Source organism: Diabrotica virgifera, chromosome 3 (genome assembly GCF_917563875.1).
Source record: "Diabrotica virgifera virgifera chromosome 3, PGI_DIABVI_V3a".
In the NCBI taxonomy this organism is placed as follows: Eukaryota; Metazoa; Arthropoda; class Insecta; order Coleoptera; family Chrysomelidae; genus Diabrotica; species Diabrotica virgifera.
The window spans coordinates 74,395,704-74,421,801 of NC_065445.1; the positions used below are offsets into that span (position 1 = coordinate 74,395,704).

Here is a 26,098-nt window from a genome sequence, read left to right on the forward strand (position 1 = left end):
TTCCAGTGTTCCCGTACATCAACGTTTGTTCGACTAGACACCGCTATTAACAAAAAATTTTCAGCTTGCTATTAATTAACTTTTTTTGGTACGCGGGATCCAGGCCTATATGACAAGTGTGTATCCTTCTGGGTACCTGTGTATCTTTCCAAGAGGTTGTTTTCCAGTAAAATTTAATCAAATTACTTTTAGGATTTTTTTTAGGGTATTTTGAATTTTTTTGTGTTCTATACAATGTAGTAACAAACCACACATATAACTGTACCACAATTGACTCCCGACGATAATTATATTTAAAACTTGTTAGTAATAAAAAAGAATAATCTTCCATTGATCAAAACCAAACAGTAGTTTTTTTAATGAGGTGGTTTACTTATTATGTTGAAAAAATTATCCAACAAATAAAAATTGCCGTCCTTGTTGGAATAATGTAGGTGTCTGTGGTTCCTGAAAAATATTAGGCCTGGATTCCGCGCACCAAAAAAAAGTTTATTAATAGCAAGTTGAAAATTTGTTAATTGCTTAACGGGATCTAGTCGAACAAGGGAAGTTTTAATATTGTGGAACAGGTTAGTCAGACTACGAAAACGTCCCATGTATTTTGTTGGACAGAACTTCCAATTGATTTGTTACCCTTTCGTTACACTCTCATGCAAAAATCAAACTGCTATTTAGCACCAATGTAATTCCTGTCATTTGACATGTTCCACGTGTCGGACTTATTAAAATGCCCAACACATTTGTCGGACAAACACAATATATTATGTATATAAATTTTGCTATCGAATAAACTTAAAAACAACCTGCTAGTTTTCACAATCATAAACTTATCAGGATGACACGTTCCACAATTAAAATATTCTTCTTCTTCTTCTTCTTCTTCTTCTTCTTCTTTTTGTATAGACATGACTCTGTTTGTGTTTTCAATGTGCCTCTAGTAAGTTGTCGTTCCATCGTTTTCGTGGTCTTCCCACTGATCGTCTTCCTATTGGGGAACCGTCTCTCGCTGTCCTGACTACCTTCTTTGTTGTCATTCCATTCTATTTTTCTGTTTCTTACCCAGTTATTAATGTTATCCGCCTTGCATCTCCGTCGTATATCTGTACTTCTAGCTCTGTCCCATAGAGTCTTACCATCGATTTTTCGAAGGGTTTTCATCTCCACTGTTTCGAGCAATCTTTTTGTCCTCTCTGTGTCGGGTCGTGTTTCTGCCGCGTATGTCATTATTGGTCTGATGACTGTTTTGTAAATTCTGCCTTTAATTTCTTTTCCGATATTTTTATTTCTCCATATTGTGTCATTCAGGCAACCTGCGGCTCTGTTTGCTCTATTCACTTGATCTTCCACTTCTGTTTCGAGTCCTCCGTAGCTAGATAGTGTGATGCCTAGGTATTTAAACTCTATCACTTGTTCTATTATCTGACCTTCCAGCTCCAATTTACATCTTATTGGATCTGCTGTTATAACCATGCATTTTGTCTTTTTTAAGGAAATTAACATGTTAAATTTTCTGGCGATTATGTTGAATTGGTGCAGCATACGTTGTAAATCATCTTCACTTTGAGAGATTAGTATTGCATCGTCTGCATAGCAAATTAATTTAAGTTGTTTCTCTCCCATTTGGTATTCTTTTTTAGTTCTAACTTTTTTATTATTTCATCCATGATCAGGTTGAACAATAAAGGACTCAAGCTATCCCTCTGTCTTATCTCATTGCCGGCTTCAATTGGGTCAGTTAGTTCATCTTCCACTTTTACTTTTATTGTGTTGTACTGGTAGATATTTTCTATCGTTTTAATTATTCCCAGAGGTACCTCTCTCGAGTATAACAAGTGGATAACGTCCTTTAATGTGACCCTGTTTCTTAAGGTCCACGAAACATAAATATGCCAATTTGTTGAATTCCAACGATTTCTCTTGAACTTGCCTCATTAAAAAATATAGCGTCAGTGCATGGCCTTCCCGACCTAAAACCTTGTTGTTCTTCTGGTAATGTTATAATTTCATTCAATTTGTTTGTTATCACTTTTGTTGTTAATTTTAATGTTGTGTTTAATCGCTCTGTAATTCTCCGGGTCTGATTTGTCTCCTTTTTTGAAGAGAGGTATTAGGATGTTTGATCTCCATTCTTGTGGTATTCTGTTTTGTTCTATTATTTTTTGTATTAGTTTTAATAGTTGTTTATTTAGATCTTGTCCTCCGTACTTTAGGAGTTCGTTCGATATTCTGTCCTCTCCTGGAGATTTTCTATTTTTTAATTTTCTTAATGCTTCTTTTACCTCTCCCTCCTCGATGTTTATTTCTTCGTTTGTCGTAACTTCAGGTGTTGGTGGTTCATTATCGTCGCCTTTAGCAAATAGCGATCGGAAGTAGTCTGCCCATGTTTCCTTCTAAATGTGTTTCGCTTTTATTAATTCGTTCGTCTCCTTTCTTTGCCCTCTGATCATTCTCCATACTTCTTTTTGCGTTCCGTAGAAGTCGTGTTCCATCTGTTTTGAGAGACTCCGCCAGTTCTCCTTTATTTGCCTCACTAAAGTATTCGTTTCGTTTCTGATTCGTTTGTAGTGGTTGTATGCCTGTTGTGTTTGTTTTGTTCTGTATTGTAAAAAGGCTTTCTTCTTTTCTTCGCATTTTATCTTAACTTCCTCTCTAAACCAGGGGGTTTTCTTCTTTAATATGTGAGTATTCGTTACTTTTCTCTTTCCAAGTGATTCTGTTGCAGCGTCGATTATGTTATCTTTGAGTTTTTGCCAGCTTTCATCGATGTTATCGTTTTCTAATATTCCATATTCCATTCTCAGCAATCTTCTCTGATATTCTTTTCCTGTATAAGTATTCCGTGGATTCCGTATGTAGTCCTTTGACTTTGATTTTTGTTTGTGTTGGTGCTGCCCTCTTAGGTGTGAAATATTTAATAATGATTCCTATTTTACGCAAATAAAATCACGTTCCACAATTAAAATCACGTTCTCTGTTCCAGTGTTCCCATAGGTACATAAAAGTTTGTCCGACTAGACACCGTTAAGCTATTAACAAATTTAATTTTCAGCTTGCTATTAATCAACTTTTTTTTGGTACGCGGAATCCAGGCCTATATCATCTACTTTTACGTGCTCGGTCAAGTCCAGTTAATAGTACCTATGTAATGAATCAACAAAAATATTTTGTGGCTAATAGTACCGCATAATTAGGATAAATTTAAATGTAAAGTACCTTTTTACGTATATTTTACTTTCAATTTAATTAATTCCGTTTTCTTTGTGGTTTATTCATAAAGAAATTGCTTGCCGGCATTGCTCAATACTGCTTATAATGAATTAACGTTCATGTTTGAGGATGTATAGGAAAAGCCAAATTCTATTACTTTTTTTTTGTTTAATATTTTACACAATTTTAAAATACCAGAAAATCCCAAAGTTGCTCAATCTACAAAAAAATGTATAAAATAATTTAGAAATCAAAAGAACATTTTAGTCATATGGGATACCTAGTAAAAAGGAAATATGGATTCGTATACGATAAAATTGTTTGTTCTTTTTATAAAAATAACTGCCAAAGTTAAAAATTTTGTCCTCAAATTTTCATTTACTGTTTTAGCTATATCATAAACCTTAATTTATTTTTCTAAATCGTTTATCGAGATATCGGTGAAAAACCATTGAAGGGTACAGGAAAAAAGGAGGTACCTGTGTATATAATATAGACAAGGGCATTTAGAACTAAAAACACCGGAATAAATCGATTTTTGAAGTTATACTGCTTTAGGCGCGTTGGGAGTAAATTTATATTTGCGCGAATTCATCAAAAGTCTTTGTCCTGGGCGCAGCTCAAACGTTATACGTGCTCTGATTGGGTAATTACAATGACCTGTCAACAATTGTTCAATATGTCGGTTATTTTAATAATACGTCAATGGTTATGGGTAAACAAATTGTGTGTAGGTACCTATATTAGTTTTTATTGTTGTGAGGACAGCGACAAAAAGCAAGTTTATAATTGTAGTGACTTTTTAAATAGTTTTTAAAAGCAACAGGTACACTTCCCGTCATAAAAAACTGGTACACTTTTTTCCCAATGTAAACCTGTGTTCAGAATGGATACAATAGTTTGTGAATCACTTCGTTGTTGCCATAACAGATAACGGAATTGCACTAAATCTAAATACAAAAAAAATGACGTTTAAAAATGTATAAAGGTTTTAGATAGGTATTATTTTTATCACTACCAAATGACCATCCTTGAAGAAACCTGGGAAAGCTTGGACGAGGATGAAAATTTATAACTAAATTTATTTCTCAGTGCCCAGAAGATTACAAGAAATGATTAATAATAATGGAGCTATGACAAAATATTAATATTACAGCAGTTTCGAATTGTAATACATATTATATTTAAATTACACACTTGTTCACTGTAAAAGTTATTCATATTGTATCAATTTTTTTATTTTTCCCGTGTGTTTATTCTAGACTAGTATCCCACAACTCAATAGAGTTTTGTATTTACAGTGCAATTTACGAGAAACCATTCACGCTTCTCGATTTTAATTTATGTCTAGTCTAGATTTATTAACTATCATTGTTTTTGAATTGAAATATTTTCATAAATTATAATAAAACACGAATCAATGTATGGGTATTTAATGCCCGGTTGCACCAACAGATCTTAAGCTTAAGTCGAGAATATCATAAGAATTAATATAATATAATTATAATATATTACAGTAAGAATACCATAATTTATTAATAGATATAATTGATAATAAGGTAAGAATCTAAAATTATGGTGCATCGTAAGTGATACTCAAGGAGGCCCTATCTATAAGTAGAGCTTAGCTAAGCTGGAGCTTAAGATCTGTTGGTGCAACCAGGCATAATTGACATGACTGGCAACGTTGCCCTAGAAATTAGAATGACACATTTGACAAGATCAACGTACACAACTTGAAAAACGCGATTTTCGGTTATAAGAGTTGTACCAGTTTTTTTTGACGCGAAGTGTACGTAATTATTGTAAATGTTTCAGTATTGCAATAAAAAATTACATACCTATTTGGAAAATGTACCTAGCTAGTAGGTAATGCTTTGATTTACATAATTTGATTACCAACAAAATTTCTACCAATCTTCATCTAATATATTGCTTTTTTAGTCTATATTTTGTTGTATTTTAATATTTTAATTCCACAAGAATCAAACTTATTTGATTAAACTAAAAGAATAAGCAACTGTCAAAAAAGTTTAAAGCATTTAGTTGCTGTATCTTTCCACATCATTCATATGTCTCGGTAGCTAAATTCTGCGTGCGGTGAGTTCAAAATCTAACAACTTGATAGACGTAGGTTCAGTCCTCAATGCAAATTTTTATTTTTTTTTAAATTTTTTTTTGTACGTTTTATGATTGGTATATTCATTATATTTTTTTATTCAGAAAATACGTATTTAGTTAAAATTTTTGTCAACAATAATTATTGTTTAGAAATAATTTTTTTGTTTCATTTTTCAATGTGTTTGCGTGTGTTTTATTCTTTTATTTTTTTAATTTTTGGTATTGTTTTAATAAAACTTTTTGGAAAGTAGTAAGTATTAAAATTAGTTTATTATTTAAATAAAATATAAATAAACTGTTTAAAGTATATTGATTTCGTTGAAATCATATAATAGAAATATAACTTCTTACGTGCGTACAAAGTACACACACATTCTTTTTAAATACAGCACTTAGAGACTTGCAACTTATAGCATTGTGTTCGGGATGGTGTCAGAAAAAAGTCCACAAATAAATAATTGCAGTTCAAAGTGCAAAAAATTAATCCAAAAGTGCATAAACATGTCAAAATAAGTATATTAAGTCGGTTCTGACAGCGTATCCGCTGAAACGGATACGCTATCAGAACCGACCACCGGAGCACCTAGAACTTCACGATATTCGATAAAAATATCGATATTGTATTGATATCGTATCGAAAATCAATACGATTCTGTTAAGGTATGTCATTTGGAGTTTCGAGGGTTTTCGACACTAAATTTATGCAAACAGATTACTGGGGGGCTTTTTGGGGCCACTGAACAAGAATAAGCCATAAGAACTGACCCCCCAATGTACCTGGTTCCCAAAAACCCTCCAAACTCCAGAAGATAACATGCCTTAGCAGTGATCTTGGGCACCAGGCGGTCTGGGGGGTAAGTTCTGCTGGCGTATTCGTATTCAGCAAACCCAAAACAGCCTAGTAATCTATTTACATGCATTCAGTGCCGAAAGCCTTCGAAACTCCAGAATCAGAGCATCTAATTTTCACAGGAAAATGTCACTCACGATACTGCGGTGTTGTTAAATTTTGTCGAATTCGACTAATTTTACTGCAGATAGACTGGCCTGTTTGCTGCAATAGTGCAGAATTGATATCATCGACGATTTTGTCGAACGACACCGCAGTACCAGTGGCCGCTCGTGGCTTTAGGGACGGGGTCGGCAAGGTTTTGTCTCCTCAGATCAGTGGCGTAACCAGGATTTTCTTTTGGGGGGGGGGGCTCTCAGTTACTTTAGAAATATACCTATACCCATCTATAAATATAAATATGAAGGTTATACTATTTTCATAGATTATTATCCAAATTCAATCAAACGCAAACCTGAACCATACTTAATAGCGAAAAATATTTGAAAGTAATATCGTATAATAATAAATTTATGTATGAGGGCATTTAAATTTATATGAACTAAATTTGTAGGCCATGAAAAATTAAAAGAGTAGTGAACATTAGCTTTTAATTAAATAACGTATAAAAGAAGATTATAATACTTATTGCTTACTGTTTACTTTTATCACGAAAGACTTAATCTTCTGGTTGTTGAACTGTTGAACTCGTTGATGACATCCTCTATATTTACTGGTATATCTCGGTGGACGGTTAGTAGTGTTAACATTGTTAATCTTTCTTCCCCAGTAGAATTCCGGAGGTAGTTTTTCAGCCTCTTCAACGTTGAAAATGATCGTTCTACTGAACTTGTTGTAACTGGGATTACGGCGAGAATGGTTAATAAAATTTTAATATTAGGAAACATGTCCCAGTCCATGTTTCTAAGGGTATCTAGCGCACTTTTGGGTAACTTATCTGCTGCAAATGTCTGCCAGTGAGTTTTCCATAGATTGTACCCCGCTTCCAGAATGAAATTGTTTGAACTCCGCAGATCATCTTTGTAAAACTCTAATGCAGGTCTTAGGTCCTCATATTGTTTTTTGACAGAGTTAGCGGGCACAAAATTATCAAGCCCTCTTAATATATCCTTGTGACTTAAAAATCTGTCTTTTAGGGATGTCATTATTTCATCTATGCAAGGAATGTATACCGTACGACGATAAAACTCTTCTGGAGTTCGTGATTCGATATTTGACCGAAATCTTTGTGTTCCAACTATCCTCGGAACCATCACAGGAACTTCTAATTTGTTTGCTAATTCTTGAGCCATGTTGAAAACTTTTGAAAACTCGTCATCTGTCCTCATGTTAGAAAAAGTTTTTTCCGTCAAGCTGATTTTTTCTAACGCTGCACCTAACTCAAGAGTTTCCTTTTGTAAATATTTGGATGTAGTTAATGTTACAGATAACATTTTTGACATTATAGTCAACGTTATTATAAATTCGAATTTACATAAGCTTGTATGTAGACTAGCAGCTTCGATAGCTGCATCATTTTTATGGTTTTCGATGACAACCTCCAGTGCAGAAATAATGCATTCAAAGCATTCAGCTAAAACAATAACTGCGTCATGCCTTTCCACCCATCTAGTTTCACAATATCTATGGAGACCACTATTGGCTTTCCCTCTTTCTTCTAACACATCTCTTAGAATCTTAGCTCGCTTTGCTGAAGCTCGAAAAAAAGTGCTAATTTGAGATATTTTGGCGAAACAATTTCGGATGCATGGTGTTTTTGCAGCATCGCTTAAACACAAGTTTAGGCAATGTGATGAACAATGTGTATACACTGCTTTAGGAAAATCTCGTCTTATGATCGACTGAACACCGTTGAATGCCCCTCGCATCGCTGATGCTCCATCATAACCTTGACCACGAACATTTTCCATTCGAAGTCCTAGCCGTATGATTTGTGATTGTAATGCAAAAGCAAGACCAGCTCCGGTTACGTCATCTACTGGAACAAATGTAATAAAGTCTTCTCTCAGATCAATGCACTCAAAATCAACGTAACGAACACAAAGTGAGAATTGTTCTACACGACTTATGTCAGTTGTTTCATCACCTAGCACTGTAAAGAAGGTACATTTTTTTACTCTCGTCAAGATGGCGCTTTCTATCTGTTTCCCCATAAGAGTTATTAACTCATTTTGCACTTTGGGACTGAAATATGATGCATTTCCTGGAGCATGGTGTATGTGTTCAGCTAATATATTGTCACCATGATTAGCTCGGTAGCGTAACAAAGCTCTAAAATTCCCATCATTTATATTAGGTTCTTCAAGTGACAGACGACCTGAATCGCGATGGCCTCGCAATAGTATCTCTTGTCGCCCACACAATACTATGGTTTCGATAATTGACCTTAAAATGTTTCGGTTTCTTTCTATTTCAGTTTTATTTTTTTTCTGCAATTGTTGAATTATATTTTGCTGTTGTCCATCAAAAACTTTTAAAAATTCATCCTTTGCTATGCTTGAGTGTTGATGGTATTTTGTCCTAGAATGCTTCTGAAAAACTTCAATGGCGTCTTTCCATTTACGGAAAGCTTTTTTTACTAAGTTTTCCGGAGACTCATGATATCCACTACCAACTGCTGATGGACAAAATACTACACATAATTTACAAAATGCACCTTTCAGCTTATCAGAGTAGGCCAACCAAGGAAATCGCTGCAGCCATTTAACTTGGAAAGTGCGTTTCTTTGACCCAATAATTTCAATACAGAACTTGTGGGAAGGCAAAGGTTCCCATACTCTTCGTAATAAAGTTATCTTATCTGCATCACTTATGTTTGATACTCCAACAAAATGCCCAATATCATTTTTTGCAAATACCAATCCTTCAACTTCGACTTGAGTCTTTAAACATCCTTGGAAACTGGAACAGCTGGTGGTAGTGGCCTGAGAAGTAGATGGATTGGAAAAATCATTTGAACATGTTGCAACCTGAAATCAAACAAGAAACAAGTATAAAAAAATTGGAAAACTATCAACAATCAACAGGCCACAAAAGTATAAAAATTTGAATCCAAAATAATTATTATTATTTGAGTATCTACTTACGTTTATCGATCTAGATTCCCCCTCACTCTCAATATCCAGACGAGGTTTCTTTATAATAAATTTGTCCATTTTAAAAAAATAAAAACTGAGCAAATTGTAAATAGTTTATAACTTTTAGAAATAAAACGTTACTACAATGTCTTTGTGGACTCGTGTCTCGTCAAGAATACTGAATGAAATTTCTTATCTTTTCAACTAACGAGAAGCACATGTGGAAGTGGAAATACTACAATATCGCCAGAAAACTAAATCCGCAGTCCGCACACCGCACCACTGAAATACTGAAAACAGGACGTCCCGTCGGAGCAACGGTTATTAAGCGAATGAATCTGTGGCTGTGGCTAGAAAATAAATCTAGATAGGGCGCTCCTGTTCGGCTCAAGGTCGCTGACCGTCGGCTAGATGAGATGCGTTAGAGAGTTACCCTGAGACAAACCCAAGATTTTAAAATAACTGTAATTTTATGATCTTGTTGCGGTGGACAGTTGGCTTCTAAGAAGATTAACTATATCTGAGAGAGAGAATGTTTTTTTTCGTTTCTGTATTTTATATCGTGGTGAAAAATGGAATTGGTAATTTCGATGAAGCGCTTGGGGGGGGGGGGCCGGCCCCTCTGGGCCCCATCCCTGGATACGCCGTTGCCTCAGATAGGTATGTCATCTAATTAAAAGGCTTCAATTTCATAGGAGATTTTTGGTTTTTGTTTATTTTTATTTTTTTTTTGTTTTTTCCTATAAATTTAGAACCTAAACCTGTTTATAAATTAACTCTGGTCTATGTTGTTTCGAAGTAGCAAAATGGGTTATAACTTCATTGTAAAATTTCGGAAATTTTACCAACCAATTGGTTGCCTATCGGCTAATATTCCATAGCTTCTTATTACAAGCAAATCGACAATCTGGGGACGGCTTACCGAAGCGGGCCTATCGCAATCGGGTGCATGGCTATAGGATCATTAATTTAAAAAGTCTCTTACGCACAGAGCACAGGGATCACTTAACGTATCGGATCGATCGAATTCTTTTAAAAACAATTAATAAAATTTCGTCTGTATTATCTCACAGATATTTTTTTATTTCACAGAAACGAATATCATCAACTCTGATTAAATTAAATATTAAAAAAAATCTATAATGTGTCCATAAATGTGTGGGTCGACACTGGCGACCCTGCCGACCCTGACTAGCCGCCACTGCGCAGTACCGAGAGTGGCCGGCTTAAGTTAAATGTTGTTTATATGGGATTACGCCACAATAATTGATTGCAATAGAAATTAAATTTTTAACTAACGCTTGACATTTCGATTTCCACTCCGGAAATCGTTTTCAAATAGAGATTATTTTAAAAATTCTGAAAATGTACCTACATAGAATAAAATTTAAATATTTAAGAAGTCGTTCAAGCAGCTAATTATTTATAAATGATAAATATTGCGATCTAACTTTAATAATGTCCAATCTACGTTTTTCTTTACTAATATGTTGATTATATTTTAAATGAACTGGTTATAATATAGTTAGCATTTAATTGTGAAAAGTAAGTTTACAAATTAATAGTAACTTAATGAGTTTTTCCTGATTTCATTCGATAGTAAGTATACAGTATACTCGCAATAATATTGTTGGTATATAAGTGATGAAATGTAGTATAACGTATAGTCCAAGTAATGAAGCTTAAAATAGGACAAAACCTCGCAATTTTTACAGAATGGATCGATTTGCTTGAAAATTTGAGAATAAGTAGTGGATAGTCCAAGGATCAAAATCTATATGATGCCGAAATTCGCTTTTACCATGGGGGTGGTTGCCACCGCATCTCGAGAGTGGAAATTTTTTATTATATTTTGACCGCAAAAGTTGGTAAAAACATTAATTATAAGCAAAAAACGTTCTATACATTTTTTTGATAAAATTAATAGTTTCGATTTATTCGATATCGAAGTGTTAGTTTTATATCGAAAAAATCAATGTATTTTATCAGTTTCCTGCTAATAACTCAAAAAGTTTTCGTTTTATCAAAACAACTTTACTAAATAAAATGTACCTTTTGAATAAATAAATAAAACCGTTTTTTCTAAATTTTCTTTAAGACCAACAGTAATCGAGCTATACTTTATTATGTGTTAGCTCTTCTTCATCAAATGCTAAATATTGTAGTTTCAAAGTCCAAAGACGGGAAAACTATGCATTTTTCGAGGATAACTTGTTCAAACTAATTTAAAGTATTTAAAAATATCTATATCCAGAAATAAAAAACAAGTCTAGCTCAAAATTAAGTGACTTATAATGAAAAGAATGTCAGTCTATGATGTTGTTTATCTTAATCTTCAGTTAAAAGGTCGAGTCAAAAACCTAAAGAGGAACATCCGGTCCAGAGGGCAACGGATTTTAAAAAATTTGGCTGTAAAACACATAACAGTCACTCATAGGGATATAAGGAATAAATTGGAAGAAGCAGAATGTTCACTATCGTAGTCCACGGTACGCCGAAATTTGTATAGTATGGGATTCAAATAGCATAGGCTAGTTAAGGAATCAAAACCATCACCACAAATACTCAAGAAACGCTTAGTTTCGGCCAATTTGCATAAATATTTTATGACTATGGAGTTTTTATGCAAATTGGCCCAAACTAAGCGTTTTTTGAGTATTGTACAAATACATACTGTACAAATTTTGGCGTACAGTGGACTCAGATACTGAACACACTGATTCTTCCAATTTATTCCTTATGTCGCTATGGGTGACTCTTCTGCGTTTTACAGCCAAATTCTTTAAAATTCGTTGGCTTCTGGGGGTGACTGAAATCTTTCTGCCATACCAACCCCTCCAAATTGATGTAACACGATATTCCTCTTTAGGTTTTTGACCCAACCTTCGAACTAAAGATTAAGATAAACCACATTTTTGAAGTTATACTTCTTTACCGGCGATAGAGGGTGATTTTTTATATGTTAAAACCTATCAGCCCGGCGCATGCGCATTATAACTTTGTTCTGATTGGATGTTCAAATGACATGTCAAAAATTATTCGATATGGCAGCTGTGGTTTGGAGGTAAAGGTAAACAAATGTATAATATATTAGTTTTATTGTTGTGAGGACAGAAACAAAAAAGTTTATAATATTGTAGTGACTTTTAAATAGTTTTTAAAAGCAAAAGGTACGTAATAATTGTTAATGTATCATGGGTATAAACCTACCTATTTGATCTGCCAAAATACATAGTATGTAATACTTTTATTTATATAATTTGATTACCATCAAAATTTCTATCAATATTCACCTAATATATTGTTTTTTTTACTCTATGTTTTGTTGTATTTTTTCAATTCTAAATCATTTCAATTCAAAATTAAAATAATTTGATCAATTTTCAAAATATCAAAATATCACAAGTTTAATCCGTTTAGTTAGTCGATCTTCGTAAATAATGACACATAGTGTCCGTGGCTAAGCGGAGAAGGCGAATGAATTCCAATACCAACCGCTCTTATCAGCGCTGGTTCGAGTCCAGTAGAAACTTTCTTTTTTGTTTTTTTTAATACATTTTATGATTGTAAGTATATTTATTATATAATTGTATTTTCAGAAAATACGTATTTAGTTAAAAAAATTTTCGACAATTAATTTTCAGACATCATTTGTGGCTTGTTTAATGTGTTTGTGTGTGTTTTATTCTTTTATTATTTTAATTTTTGGCACTGTTCTAATAAAAATGTTTGAGAAGTAGTAAGTATAAATTAGTTTAATATTTAAACAAAATATAAATAAAAAGTATATTAATTTCGTTTAAATCATATAATAGAAGTATAACTTCTTACGTGCGTACAAAGTACACACACATTCTTTTTTTTGCTATTTCTCTTTGAAAACATGAGATATTTTCTAATAGAGCAGTAGCAGAAGAAATTTGCTCAACAGAAAGATCTTTACAATCACACATATGAAAAAATTCCAATCGAAGATATTCGTCTTTTAGAAATTAACATATTTCTATTAATACCTTAAAATAAATTAAACAAATTAAAAACTAACATTAATTTAGAACAATATTAACACTCACCACTGCAAATTTTACGAAAATTGAACACCAATCACTAATTTAACTAAAAAACTAAAGTTGAAAAAAGTCGAGTCATTGCGCACTTTTAGCCCATTGTATTGTCATCTGTCAAGTTTTCATAATTCAATCAAAAAGTTTCACCATTTTTAACTTAATTATGTAGCACGATGATTAAGTATTTATCTATTTTATTTATTTTATTTATTTTACTATTTTATCTTGGAACATAATGCTCAATTTCCTACAGCATACTTCAAGTTTGACTTTAAGTTTATTAGCACTAGGAGAAAGTATCGACGTTTTAAAATATACTCCTAAATATTGCAGATCGGTTGTTAGTCTGCTCTGTGGTTTCTATAAAATTATGCCTAGTCGAAAGGACTATATCATCGGCGTAGCAAAACTGGCTAGAACTAGTATGTGGAAGATCTGAGATACACAGATTGAAAAGAAGAGGTGCGAGTACTGAGCCTTAGGGAAGTCCACTGTTTAGTTTTTCCTTGCTCATTTTGTCTTCCATATCAAATTTTTGATTGCTTTTGATTGTGTAAATCACGACATTTTGATAAAAAAACTAGATTTCTATGGAATTCAAGGTATTTCTTTGAACTGGTTTCAATCTTACTTGGATAATAGGAAACAACTGGTTAGAGCAAATGATACAGACTCTAGTCTTAAAAATGTTGTATGTGGGGTACCACAAGGTTCAGTATTGGGTCCTCTACTTTTCCTTATCTTTATTAATGACATCACTAGTTTAAAAATCGATGGAAAATTTTTCTTTTTGCTGACGATACCAGTATCACTTGGAGCAACTCAAATATCGCAATTCTTCATGCTACTATAACTTCTGATCTACTCACAATAAAATCCTGGTCCGATTCTAATTTACTCTCTTTTAACGTAGATAAAACAGTAGCATTATCCTATAAAGGAACTCTTTACCCTTTCCTCTTCATAACAGCCAGATCAGTATCGTTGATTCTGTAAAGTTTCTTGGTATTTTTTTAGATAGCAACCTTAAATGGTCCCTTCATATCGATGTGTTAAGCAAGAAACTATCCTCAGCTTGCTTTGCAATAAGATCTGCTTCGAAGAAAATGAATTTAGCCTCTTCCAAAATAATATACTTTTCATTGTTCGAGTCCTATCTTCGATATGGTCTGCCTTTTTGGGGTTCTGGTACAGCTGCCCAATCCGATGTTATTTTTAAATTACAAAAAAGAGCAATAATATATCTGTTTGGCCTCAGAAAAACAACACATTGCAGAAGCCACTTCAAATATCACAGGATTCTAACACTACCTTCTTTATATATTTTAGAAACTGTTTGCTTAATTCGTAAACATCTACATGTCTTTCCAGCAAGACCTAGACCTAGACATGACTATTCCACTAGAAATTCTACCTTTGACATATATTTACCGATCCCGTCCAGTGAGTTAGTAAAGAAATCTATATTATATTCTACAAAAAAACTGTACAACCATCTCCCTCTACAACTTAAATCTGCAACATCTTTCTCCAAGTTCCGTAAAATGACAAAAGCCTATTTATCTGAAAGACCATATTATTCAATAGCAGAGTTTATTTTTTAACCAATAACTAAGAAATTACAGTATTCTTATGTTTAAGTAGAATCTTAATCTATATTTGAGTGTCATATGCAGCAGCATAACTTATTAAATTTCTTAAGGTACATTACGCAATTTGCAATTTTTTTTTAATTTTGCAATAGATTGTTCCTGATTTTTATTTCACTCTATTATGTTTTATTTATATTGACGATTTGTATAATTTTAGTAAATTGTACTTGTTATTGTTTTTATTTATGATTCTTGTAAGCTTTGTCTATAAAATTGTTAAATTTTTTATGACAATAAAGCATATTTCTATTCTAATTTAAATCTTCTGTCAGATGGCATTTTCTTGATTAATAGAGTATTTGTTTTGCAAGTAATGACTTGCAAGAACTTATATCGTAAGAATTATTATTATATTATCAGTCCTTTTCTCTCTTTTTCTTACAGTGCCTTATTCTTAAGGACGTTGGCCATTACATTTGCTCATTTAATCTTACTTGCAGCAGTCCTGAATAGTTCTATGGAGGTCATATTCGTCCATTGTCGTAGGTTTTTTAAGCCAAGAGTTGCGTCTTCTTTCTGGTCCCCTGTTGCTATTGATTTTGCCTTCGATTATAAGTTGCAGCATTACATACTATTAATTTCTTACGATGTGACTAAAATATTATGTTTTCCGTTTTTTTATTATAAGCATAAGCTCTCTTTCCTGGTTCATCCAAGACTTGCGCATTTGTCGTGCTCATGTAGGATATTCTGAGCATTTTACGGTAACACCAGAGTTCGAATGCTTGGATTCTTTTTGTGTTGCTTCTGTTATTGTCCAGGCTTCAATAGCAAGGTGGAGAAAACATAGCACTTAAGTATTCTAGTTCTCAATAAGGTACCCAGCTGGCGGTTGCATAGAACTTTTTGCATTTTGTAAAACATCGTACGTGTATTTTCCAGACGTGTTCTTATCTCTAGTGAGTGGTCAAAGTTTCATCAAGATTACTTCTTTTCTTAGACTGTGTAATATAGGCTTCTGTTAGAGTGTCAGATCTATAAGCGGCACTGATGTTTTGAGGCAATTCTGAAAGCGGGATTCGATATAAATTGATAATATAGCATACCTGATCACAGTCGCTCCGACTTAGCCTACAATTGGCTTGCTCTACGGTGATCTTTTCCAGAATTCTGCTAGAGATTCTGTATAAATAAGCTTATCTAAAAGTTTATCGGCACAGTTCAGAAACGATACGAGTCTTAAGTTTTCTGGCTTGTTATTTTGGTTTCTCTCTCTCCTGTCGTTTCCCTATTACTGAGGATCGTGATTTCTTCCAATATACCTAACAATGTTTCTCCATTGGTCTCTATCTTCAGCTGCTCTAAGAGTTTCGCAGAATGAATTTCCAGCTGAATGCTTTATTTGGTCAGACTATCTACTTGGTGATCGTCCTCTTGATCTTCTCCCCGGAACGTTTCCAGAAACAATTAATCTCTCCAAACTGTCGTCACCTCTGCGAACCACGTGACCAAAGAATTGCAGAATTCGTTGCAGAAATATTGTGGACAGCCTTTTTTTTAATATTGAGTTGGTTTAGAATGGAAACGTTTGTCCTATGAGATGTCCAAGGTATGCGCAGCATTCTTCTCCAGCACCATATCTCAAAGGCATCAACTTTTTGGCGCTCGCATGCGCGAAGAGTCCAAGTCTCTGCTCCGCATAAAAATATTGAGAATACAAGGGCATTCACCAGTCTCATCTTGATATTTTGAGAGATAGATCTGTCTTTCCAAACTTTAGTGAGGCGACTCATCGCATTTTTTGCCATACCAATACGTCTCCGAACTTCTGCTTCACAGTTATCATCGTTAGTTATACTAGACCCGAGATAGACAAAGATGTTTACTATCTGGTATTCCTGTAATATGTTAGTCAGTTGAATAGTGTCAAATCTGTCGACCACCATTATTTTTGTCTTAGCTTTATTGATTTTCAGACCAACTTTATAGTTTTCGTACTCAACTCTTCGCAGAAGATCAAACATTTCTTGCTCATTTGCTGCTATAAGTGTAGTGTCATCAGCAAATCTTAAATTGGAGATTTTCCTACCAGCTACTGTTACTCCACCGGCCCATCCTTCTAAAACCATCCTCATGACATGTTCACCATAAATGTTAAATAAGTCAGGTGACAACACGCATCCTTGTCTAACACCTCTCTCGGTCTTGAATTGGTTTGAGAACTTCTGATCTAGTCGTACTGTCGCTATATTAGACTGGTACAGATTTTGCGCCCATTTCTATTAAAAATAACCACAGATTTATTAAGCTTATACAATCAAATGCCTTTTGGTAGTCAACGAAGCATACAATCATAGGTACTTGAAATTCTCTAGACTTTTCAATGAGTTGTCTCAGGTTCAGGATTTGTTCCCTTGTATCTTTACCCTTTACAAACCCCGCTTGTTCCTGAGGTATTTGGTAATGTAGATACGTTTTTATTCTGTTTTTGATGATATGCAACAATATTTTACTAGCATGTGTTATTAGTGACAGTGTGCGGTAGTTTTCAGTTTTCACATCTCGTAGTAGTTCCTTTTTTGTGTAGTGGGATATAAATTGAGGTACACCAATCAGATGGTCATTTTCCTGAATTCCAAACAGCGACACAGATAGAATGGATGATATGTAATCCTTTGTCACCTAGTAACTGTAGTATTTCACATGGTATTGAATCAATGCCTGGGGATTTATTTCTCTTTAGTGATTTAATTGCACCTTTGACTTCAGCGAGTAAGACAGAAGGTTCTCTAGGGTAGTCAGAAGGCCACTGATTTGCTACTGATACCTCGTTATTTTTATATAGCTCGCCACAGTAGTTTCGCCATGTTTCCAATATTTCATCAGTATCGATCTTTAAATTACCTTCCTTATCTATTACAGACCACGTTGAGGTTTAAATTCTCTGGTAAGGAGTTTGATCTTCTGGAATAAGTCCCTCGGTTCATTTCGACAGCCATGTTCCTCTATCTCTCTGCATATTTGAGAGATGTAATCAGCTTTATCTTTGAGGCACTGTTTTCTGATTTCTCTCGATAACGCTCTGTATTCATCGTTTGTTCCGTATCTAGTTTTATGTTCTTTTCTGCGTTGAAACACAGTCCACGTATTATCGGATATCCATGGCTTACAGCCAGTGGAAACCGCTGTGTCACAGTCTTTTGCAGCCTCGATTACCTTATCTTTGAGATAGATACAAGTGCTCTCAGGGTCACTATCTACTTGGTCTAAAGAAAGAGTATCTTCTAGGTTTTGTTGGAAGTCATTGATTTTTGATCGATTTAGAGACATTACTTTTATCTGGGGTCTTCTTTTGGGGACTTTAAAACGAAGTCGAACGTTCAATACCAGGAGTTGATGATCGCTTCCACAGTCTGCGCCAGGATATGTTTTACAGTTGATGGACGACGCGACGTTTGGTTTGCCAAGTTTCAAATTGCCGAATATTTTACTCTTAAAGGCATTGGGAAGATTACTGGAATGGAAAATGTTTGCAAACAGCTTACGTACCCATTACCTTGCTTTGGGTAAATCCAGTGGCGGATCTATGGAGAGGGAAAAAAGGAAAATTTCCCCCTTAACAGGGTTCAAAATTGAATTGTCTTTTATGTAGTTTGGATTTATATTTTTTATGTCTTTTGGTTGGTGTTTGGTGTTTACTTGGAAGTAGTTCCCTCCCCTGAGGCCAATATCTAGATTTGCCACTGTAGTCTAGGCGCCAAATAGATGTCACCGTGTCCTTTTCAAGTCTGATGGACAAACTCAACGGATTCTTATGAATTTTTGGCAGCTAATTACGAATTTCGAGGGTGGATTTCGATAAGATTGGTCAAAAAATTGTTATAAACAATTTAATTGTTTATAAATTGTTTATAAGGCTCTGGTTCATAAACTAAAAGAGATAAAAAAAATGTTTCAAATAAAATTTGTTCCTTAATAAAAAACGAAGGAAAAACGTTTACTAAACTTAAATCCAACAATTAGAACTTAAAATATTGTAAAATTAGTGCACAATGCCAATTGCACACTGCAAAATAAGTATTTTTCGAAACTTTATCGATCGTAACTCGGCTTCTACGCAATAAAATTAGCCTTAGAAGGTCTCATATTAAAGCTTAATTAATAGGCATCCAAACAAAGTTTGTTAAATTACTTGATCTTCATTTATTTTAAAGTTATAGCCGTTTGAAATTATATTTTTCTTAAAAAAATTGTACATTAATTTGTTTATAAGGGTTTCAAGCAAATTTGATCTAAAAACATTTATACTTTAATTAACAATAATGATAGAAGAACTCAAAAGGAACAATTTGAGCTTATGAAAATGTTAGTAAATTTATTTTTGGCCAAGATGTCGATATTTTAATGGCTCGCTATGAGGGGCAAGATTGGCTCACAGTGTAAAGGTTCACGCGCTAACTTCTCGATGCAAATTATAATTATATTGTATATTGTATATAACATACGTTATCTTCATTTTTCATTTTTGAAGATCCTAATAAAATTTTATCATATAATTTTTATAATTAAATCATCATACTCGTAAATCATCGTATCACCTTTCATTCTATTTAATTTTTCTTCTATTTTTTGTACTAATTGAAAAAAAAAACATTAAAAACTAATATTTCAGAAATACAACTAAAAAGTTAATTGATATTATTTATTATTACTATTTTTACAGACATTTTCTTTCATACATCTGCATCGAGATATACAGGGAATGTCAGCATTTTTACATCTGCATAAGTTCTTAGAGCAATTTTTACAGACACATGGTGATACTAAATCTGATCTTGAAGGCATTAAAATTAAAACTTTTTGGAGCTTCAGTTTCATTATCTATATGATATCCATATACAAGTGGATCAAGGATCAAGTTCTTTTGCAGTATCATCGAGGCACGTTAATTGTGTGTACACCACATAAAATGCTCGTTTTATATGCAATTGGATTGAGTTTGATGTTGATGGCATATCTTGCAAACTTTGTTTGGAAGTCTATTAATTAAGTTTTAAAATGAGACCATGAAAAGCTCATTTTAATGCGTAGAAGCCGAGTTACCATCGATAAAGCGTAGAAAAATACTTACTTGACTGTAAGCCGATCTTGCGCCTCATAGCGCGCCATTAAAATATCGACATCTTGGCCAAAAATAAACTTACGAACATTTTCTTAAGCTCAAATTGTTCCTTTTGAGTTCTTCTATCATTATTGTTAATTAGAGTATAAATGTTTATAGCTCAAAGCTTGAAACCCTTATAAACAAATTAATGTACAATTTTCTTAAGAAAATGATAACTTCAAACGGGTACAACTTTAAAACAAATCAAGGTAAAATAATCTAACATACTTTGTTTGGAAGCCTATTAATTAAGCTTTAAAATGAGACCTTCTAAGGCTCATTTGCATGCGTAGAAGCCGAGTTACGATCGATAAAGCTTTGAAAAATACTTAGTTTGCAATTTGCATTGTGCACTAATTTTACAATATCTTGAGTTCTAATTGTTGGATTTAAGTTTAGTAAACGTTTTTTTCTTCGTTTTTTTAAGGAACAAATTTTATTTGAAACATTTTTTTTATCTCTTTTAGTTTATGAGCCAGAGGCTTATAAAAAATTTATAAACAATTAAATTGTTTATAACAATTTTTTGACCACTCGGATCGAAATCCACCCTCGAAACTCGTAATCAGCAGCCAAAAATCCATAAGAAACCGTTGAGTTTGTCCATCAGAATTGAAAAGGACACGGTGACCCCTCTGGCGCCTAGACTAGCGGTTTTCAACCTTTTTTACTCAGCGACGCACTAACGTACTGCTTAGAGATTCGCGACACCCTTATATGTACAAATTTTTGCTAGTGGTAGGTAAATACCAGATGAATATATTAGGAAACATTTACGGATTGGCACTTTATTGATTGGTATAACGTGGTGTATACCTAATAGTTAAAAAAAGGGTTGAATGCATGATTGGTATATTATATCAAGTAAAAAAATATAAATAAAAATATCATATTCGTAAATCTCGCGACACACCTGATATATTCCTCCGGCACACCAGTGTGTCGCGACACGGTGGTTGAGAACCGCTGGCCTAGACTACTGGGTAAATCAAAATATTCGTTGTATAATATTAATTTGGTCTAAAGAAAGGTCTAGTTTGACTTTAAACCATATAGAACTAGATACATCACGTAGGCAAAAAATTCTGAGAAAATTACATTAGTTAGCGGTGAAATAAATAACGATCGTCAATAGGTGTTAAGAATGTACGTCAACCGAAAAGAATTACAAAACAGTAACAAATTTGCCACGCTTCCGATATAATGCACAGCACGTCAATAAAAACACTTTGTTTCCAAATTATTCTAAAATATTATCCTTATCAAACCATGATACCCACATTTACGATAATGTCTGTCTTTTGTCGGAAAATATACAGTGAATCATAATAATAGCTACCAACTGCAAAGTTGAACTACCTGTATAAGAATATCAAGATCATGAGGGAATCCCGGTAGAACTCCCGGCGTTCGGTTTTTTTGCGAATTAAATAAAAGCAGCCACACTCTTCGCTTTCTAGTTCAGTGTTCAGTTGACGTTAGCATTAGCTCTTTTTACGATACCCAGGATACTTACCAAAAATGTACTTCAATATTAAAACTGGTATTTTGGTGTTGTTCGTAGTGGTTGAGTTTTCAAGTGGTTTACCTTATAACAACAAAAAATCAACCGACGAAGAATCTGACGTTATTGAAGGTTAGTAAGAGTTGCTTAATTTTAATAAAAGTGATTTTAAATGTATTGTGAAGAATTCTTATTTGTTGATTATTTTAATGAGTTTCTACAGCACCTACTTTGACTGCGGAACTATCATCTTGAGAAATCTATTTATTATACATTTAAAAAATACCGTTACATTTCATAACTATATCGGCCAATAGATAAATATCAAAGAGTGATAAATTTATTGATTTTCAAATGTCAATCCGGTTTTTGGGAAGATTATTTTTATCTAAATTATTTTATTTTTATCTAAATTAAAACTACTTTATATTGAACGTTTCTAGCATTGGACAAAGTAATATATTTTGAAAACAATTTTCGAGCTAGTCAAAACGTCCTTCTTCTTTAAGTGCCGTCTCCTATCTTTACTCTATCTACCGCTGATCTAAAAAGTTCTATAGAACTGCGTTTAAACCAGTCATTTAAATTCTTCAACCATGACACTCTCCATCTTCCAATACTCCAATACTCCTCCCGCCTCTTATCTTTTCCTGTATTATCAGTCTTAGCCATTCTTATCGCTGTTCCCTCATTAGACCAGAGCGCATCTGTAAAAATATTAGTACATTTGGACGTTGAGAGGTGACTCAAATTGTTTTGTAGAAATTGCTTGAAAATAACTCAAATAATAATATTTGAGTTATCCTCCCTCTCAAAAAGGTCCGGAACATTGTTTAAATAATCAAAATGTCAAAAAATTAAGGAAAAATTCGATTTTTTTCTTTGTTTTTTGATTATAACTTTTAAAGTTTTAATTTTCGAGGAAGGTTGTATTAACATAAAAGTTGAATAATTGAATTTCCTACAAAATAGAATTGATTAAAAATTCAAAAAATAGTCACCCTTGTTGCAAAATAGCAATAATTGCGGAAAAACATACAAAAACAAGTATTCGCATTTTACATTTTTCAACCATTTATGCTACACTTAGGACCTTCATATTTCACCCAGAAAAACTTTATGATACAGTAAAACAATACTGTAAATTTCGTTAAGATCGGTTCAACAGATTTTGGAAAATAGATTTTGCAATCCAGCTTTCGCAAAAAGAATTCATTTTTTCAAAATGTTACAGGACTGAAAATAAAGCAGATAGCAAGTTGAAAATTTTTTGCTTATAGAAGTGTACTGTACCTTTCATTTGAAATTTGCAAAACTAAAATCGATTAACTACCACGGCGTCAGGATTTTTTTAAATAAACATTAATTATTGGTGCTACGCGCAGGACAGCGGATAGTTTGCTTTGATTGGGCATTCCAATGACCTTTGATAATGATTGATACATTTTAATTTTTATTACATTTCGATATAAATAAATAAATTTGTTTATGGCAAAATAAAAACATATACTCTATCCTTTGAAGTAACAGTTTTTTTATCAAAAACTTTCTTTGTTCATATTAACTTAGAGAATAAAAGTTTATTATTTTTAAACATATGCAATTGTTTAAACAATATTTCACAAACAATAATAAAATTAGTTTGATTTTTGTGGAATTAAAATATTAAAATACAACAAAATATAGAGTAAGAAAATAATATATTAGATAAAGATGGAAGCAATTTTGGTGGAAATTAACTTGTGTGAATCGAACACCGCTGTCCTGCGCGTAGCACCAAAAATTAACGTTTATTTAAAAAATTTCCTGACGCCGTGGTAATTAATCGATTTTAATTTTGCAACTTGCAAATGAAAAGTACAGTACACTTCTATAAGCAAGAAAAAAATTCAACTTGCTATCTGCTTTATTTTCAGTCATGCAACATTTTAAAAAAATGAATTTTTTTGCGAAAGCTGGATTGCAAAATTTATTTTGCAAAATCTATTAAACCGATCTTAATGAAATTTACTAATATATCATAAAGTTTTTCTGGGTAAAATATGAAGGTCCTAAGTGTAGCATAAATGGTTGAAAAACGTAAAATGCGAATACTTTTTTTGTATGTTTTTGTATGTTTTTTTTCGCAATTATTGCTATTTTTCAACAAGGGTGACTCTTTTCTAAATTTTTAACCAATTCTATATTATAGGAAATTTAATTACGCAACTGCTATGTTAGTACAACTTTTCTCAGAAATGAATTGTTTTAAAGTTATAATCAAAAAACCAATAAAAAAATCGAATTTTTCCTTCATATTTTTACATTTTGATTATTTAAACAATGTTCCGGACCATTTTGAGTGGGAGGATAACTCAAATATTATTGTTTGAGTTATTTTCAAGCAATTTCTGCAAAAAAAATTGTGTCACCTCTCAACGTCCATCTCAAAACAGATGCGTCCTGGACTACATTACGTGTCCTAGATGTTGTAACTTTCTTATTTTTATTAGGTTTATTATTTCGCGTTATTTGCCCATTTATCGCAATATTTCCGTGTTAGCTTTCTTCTGTGTCCATGCTATTCTAAAGCCGGGTCCAGACTATATACCAAAACATGTTAAATAACAAAGTTTTGTAACTTGTTACAGAATTTGAAATAAAGAAGTTTTAAAACACAGTGTTGTATAACATTTTTCTGGTTATATAGCAAGTTTTATGTTATCCAAAAAATGTCGGTAAACATCAAAGGCAGTTGTAAAACATTGTTATAAAACCTCACCGCGGCTGATCTACACTTAAAACATGTTACTGAAACATTTTTCTGGTTTAGTACACGAGCAGCAAGCATCGGAGCCATATCGCCTTGTTCGTTCTTGAGTATACATCTAATATGGTAAATATGTAGCAACCACTTTGCGGAACCTTAAAAGCAAATCGGTGCAAATTAGCGCTAAATTTGACATAATTAATATGCTTTACAGAGCAGACTGTTCAGAAATACAATCTAAAACATTCACTACTTTGTTCGCTACACAGATGTACACTGCTTCATCAGCTACTCCAACAGGCACTCAATCATACAATCAATCTGAGCCTTTCTCCATTCCGTCCACTACACCTACATCCGCTACTTCTCAAGCAACACCAATTCAAACAGACACTGACACTCAATCATCACAGGTGCAGACGATAATACTGAGGAATTAAATTTTACAGAAATGTTACTGTCTGAAACAATGAGTAAAAAGTTTAAAAAATATACTTCAATTGATTCTGTCTCTTAAACAGTCAATGAGAGCGTCACAAACTTCTGGCACAGTATTCGAAATACTTTGCTTAGAAAATTTAAATAAATATCTTAAACTTTGGTAGGAATATCCACTTGCAAAGAATCTTATCAGAACTGCTATTATCTTTCTGTTACTTGAATTGCATCTTGAAATGTGTCTTGCCTGCCTATTTCATGGCCGATATTTCATTTATGATAAATGCAAAATCAGAACTTTTCATTCTTAGAAGTTTTTAAAACTGCCATCATATTTAACGTCTCTTGTCGATGGGTATATGTCATCCCTTTCCAGATCAGCTAAAAGAGCTGCACCACCATATTTTGCTAGAGCTACATACTAATGAAGGCTGCACCCAAAATATTCATTTAACACGCCGGTGTCGCTTGCACAAAATTACACAAGCTGCTGCTCAGGGCCGCGTTTAGGTCAGTTGACGCCCTAGGCAATTCTCTAGTAGCCGCCCTTCAAACATGTACCATTTTTGGGGAAAAAGCAAAATTTTTTATTTAAATATGAATACACTAAAAATGGATTTAAACTACGATGTTTATATACATATACATCAGACAAAATTGCCATTCCAGTTCGATTCCTTTCTTGATTTTCTTTGGTAAAATCATCTATAATGTCGTCATTATAATGTATCGTCATTTTTTTTTATTTAGCTAATGCCTCGACAACTAATGGCGATTGGCATGGTAGGTGCGGTAAATTTTTGCAGTTAGGTACCTAGTGTCATGTGTAGTGTGTGTGTTGAGTAAGTGTCTTGTTACTTTGCAAAGCCGACGTCATTGTCTTTGCAAAGAGACGCTAATTGTATCCGAACGTCTGCGGTCGAATTTATAATAAACGAAAAATTCCTGACCCTGGTGAAATTCGAACTCACGACAATTCGGACCTTTCGATCCAAAGGTAGGCACTCTTATCACTGAGCCACAATTGGTGATTTTATTGTGGTATCCAAATGATCCTTTTAAGTGAATGCATTCATGCATAAATGGTGTATCTAGGTCGTCTTTATAAATTTGTAACAGATTTTGAGCTTCTTTAATAATTTCTTCATTGTTTAATTTTGGCAAATCTGTTATAACACGAAAACATTGATAAATAAGTCGATAAAACTCCAGACGTCTATTCAGCTCTCTTATCAGAGTATCGATTTATAGAATGTGTGGATTTTCATCTCATAACTAGCTGAAAAGTTCGTTCGTCGGCTCCCTCGTCAAATTGAATTTTTTTTTTCT

The 26,098-nt window shown here is 33.3% G+C and overlaps 2 protein-coding genes across 3 annotated transcripts in view; one reads left to right on the forward strand and one right to left on the reverse strand.

Annotated features, from left to right (window-relative positions):
• Positions 1-6,825: 6,825 nt before the first annotated feature.
• Positions 6,826-9,333, reverse strand: LOC126882509 (52 kDa repressor of the inhibitor of the protein kinase-like). The gene is made up of 3 exons (XM_050647476.1): positions 9,265-9,333; positions 8,742-9,147; positions 6,826-7,868 (listed from the first exon to the last, which is right to left on the reverse strand). Exons 1-3 carry the CDS (start codon positions 9,331-9,333, stop codon positions 6,826-6,828), a joined length of 1,518 nt encoding a protein of 505 aa, XP_050503433.1.
• Positions 9,334-21,330: 11,997 nt separating this feature from the next.
• LOC114337095 (protein pygopus-like) overlaps positions 21,331-26,098 on the forward strand; it is a 92,001-nt gene continuing 87,233 nt past the window's right edge. Inside the window, exon 1 of one of the 2 annotated variants that reach the window (XM_028287473.2) lies at positions 21,331-21,714. In XM_028287473.2, coding sequence (XP_028143274.1) covers positions 21,600-21,714 — 115 coding nt within the window. In that variant the 5' untranslated portion in view covers positions 21,331-21,599. The remainder of the gene's footprint in view (positions 21,715-26,098) is intronic. The other variant, XM_028287474.2, reaches the window with a different exon arrangement.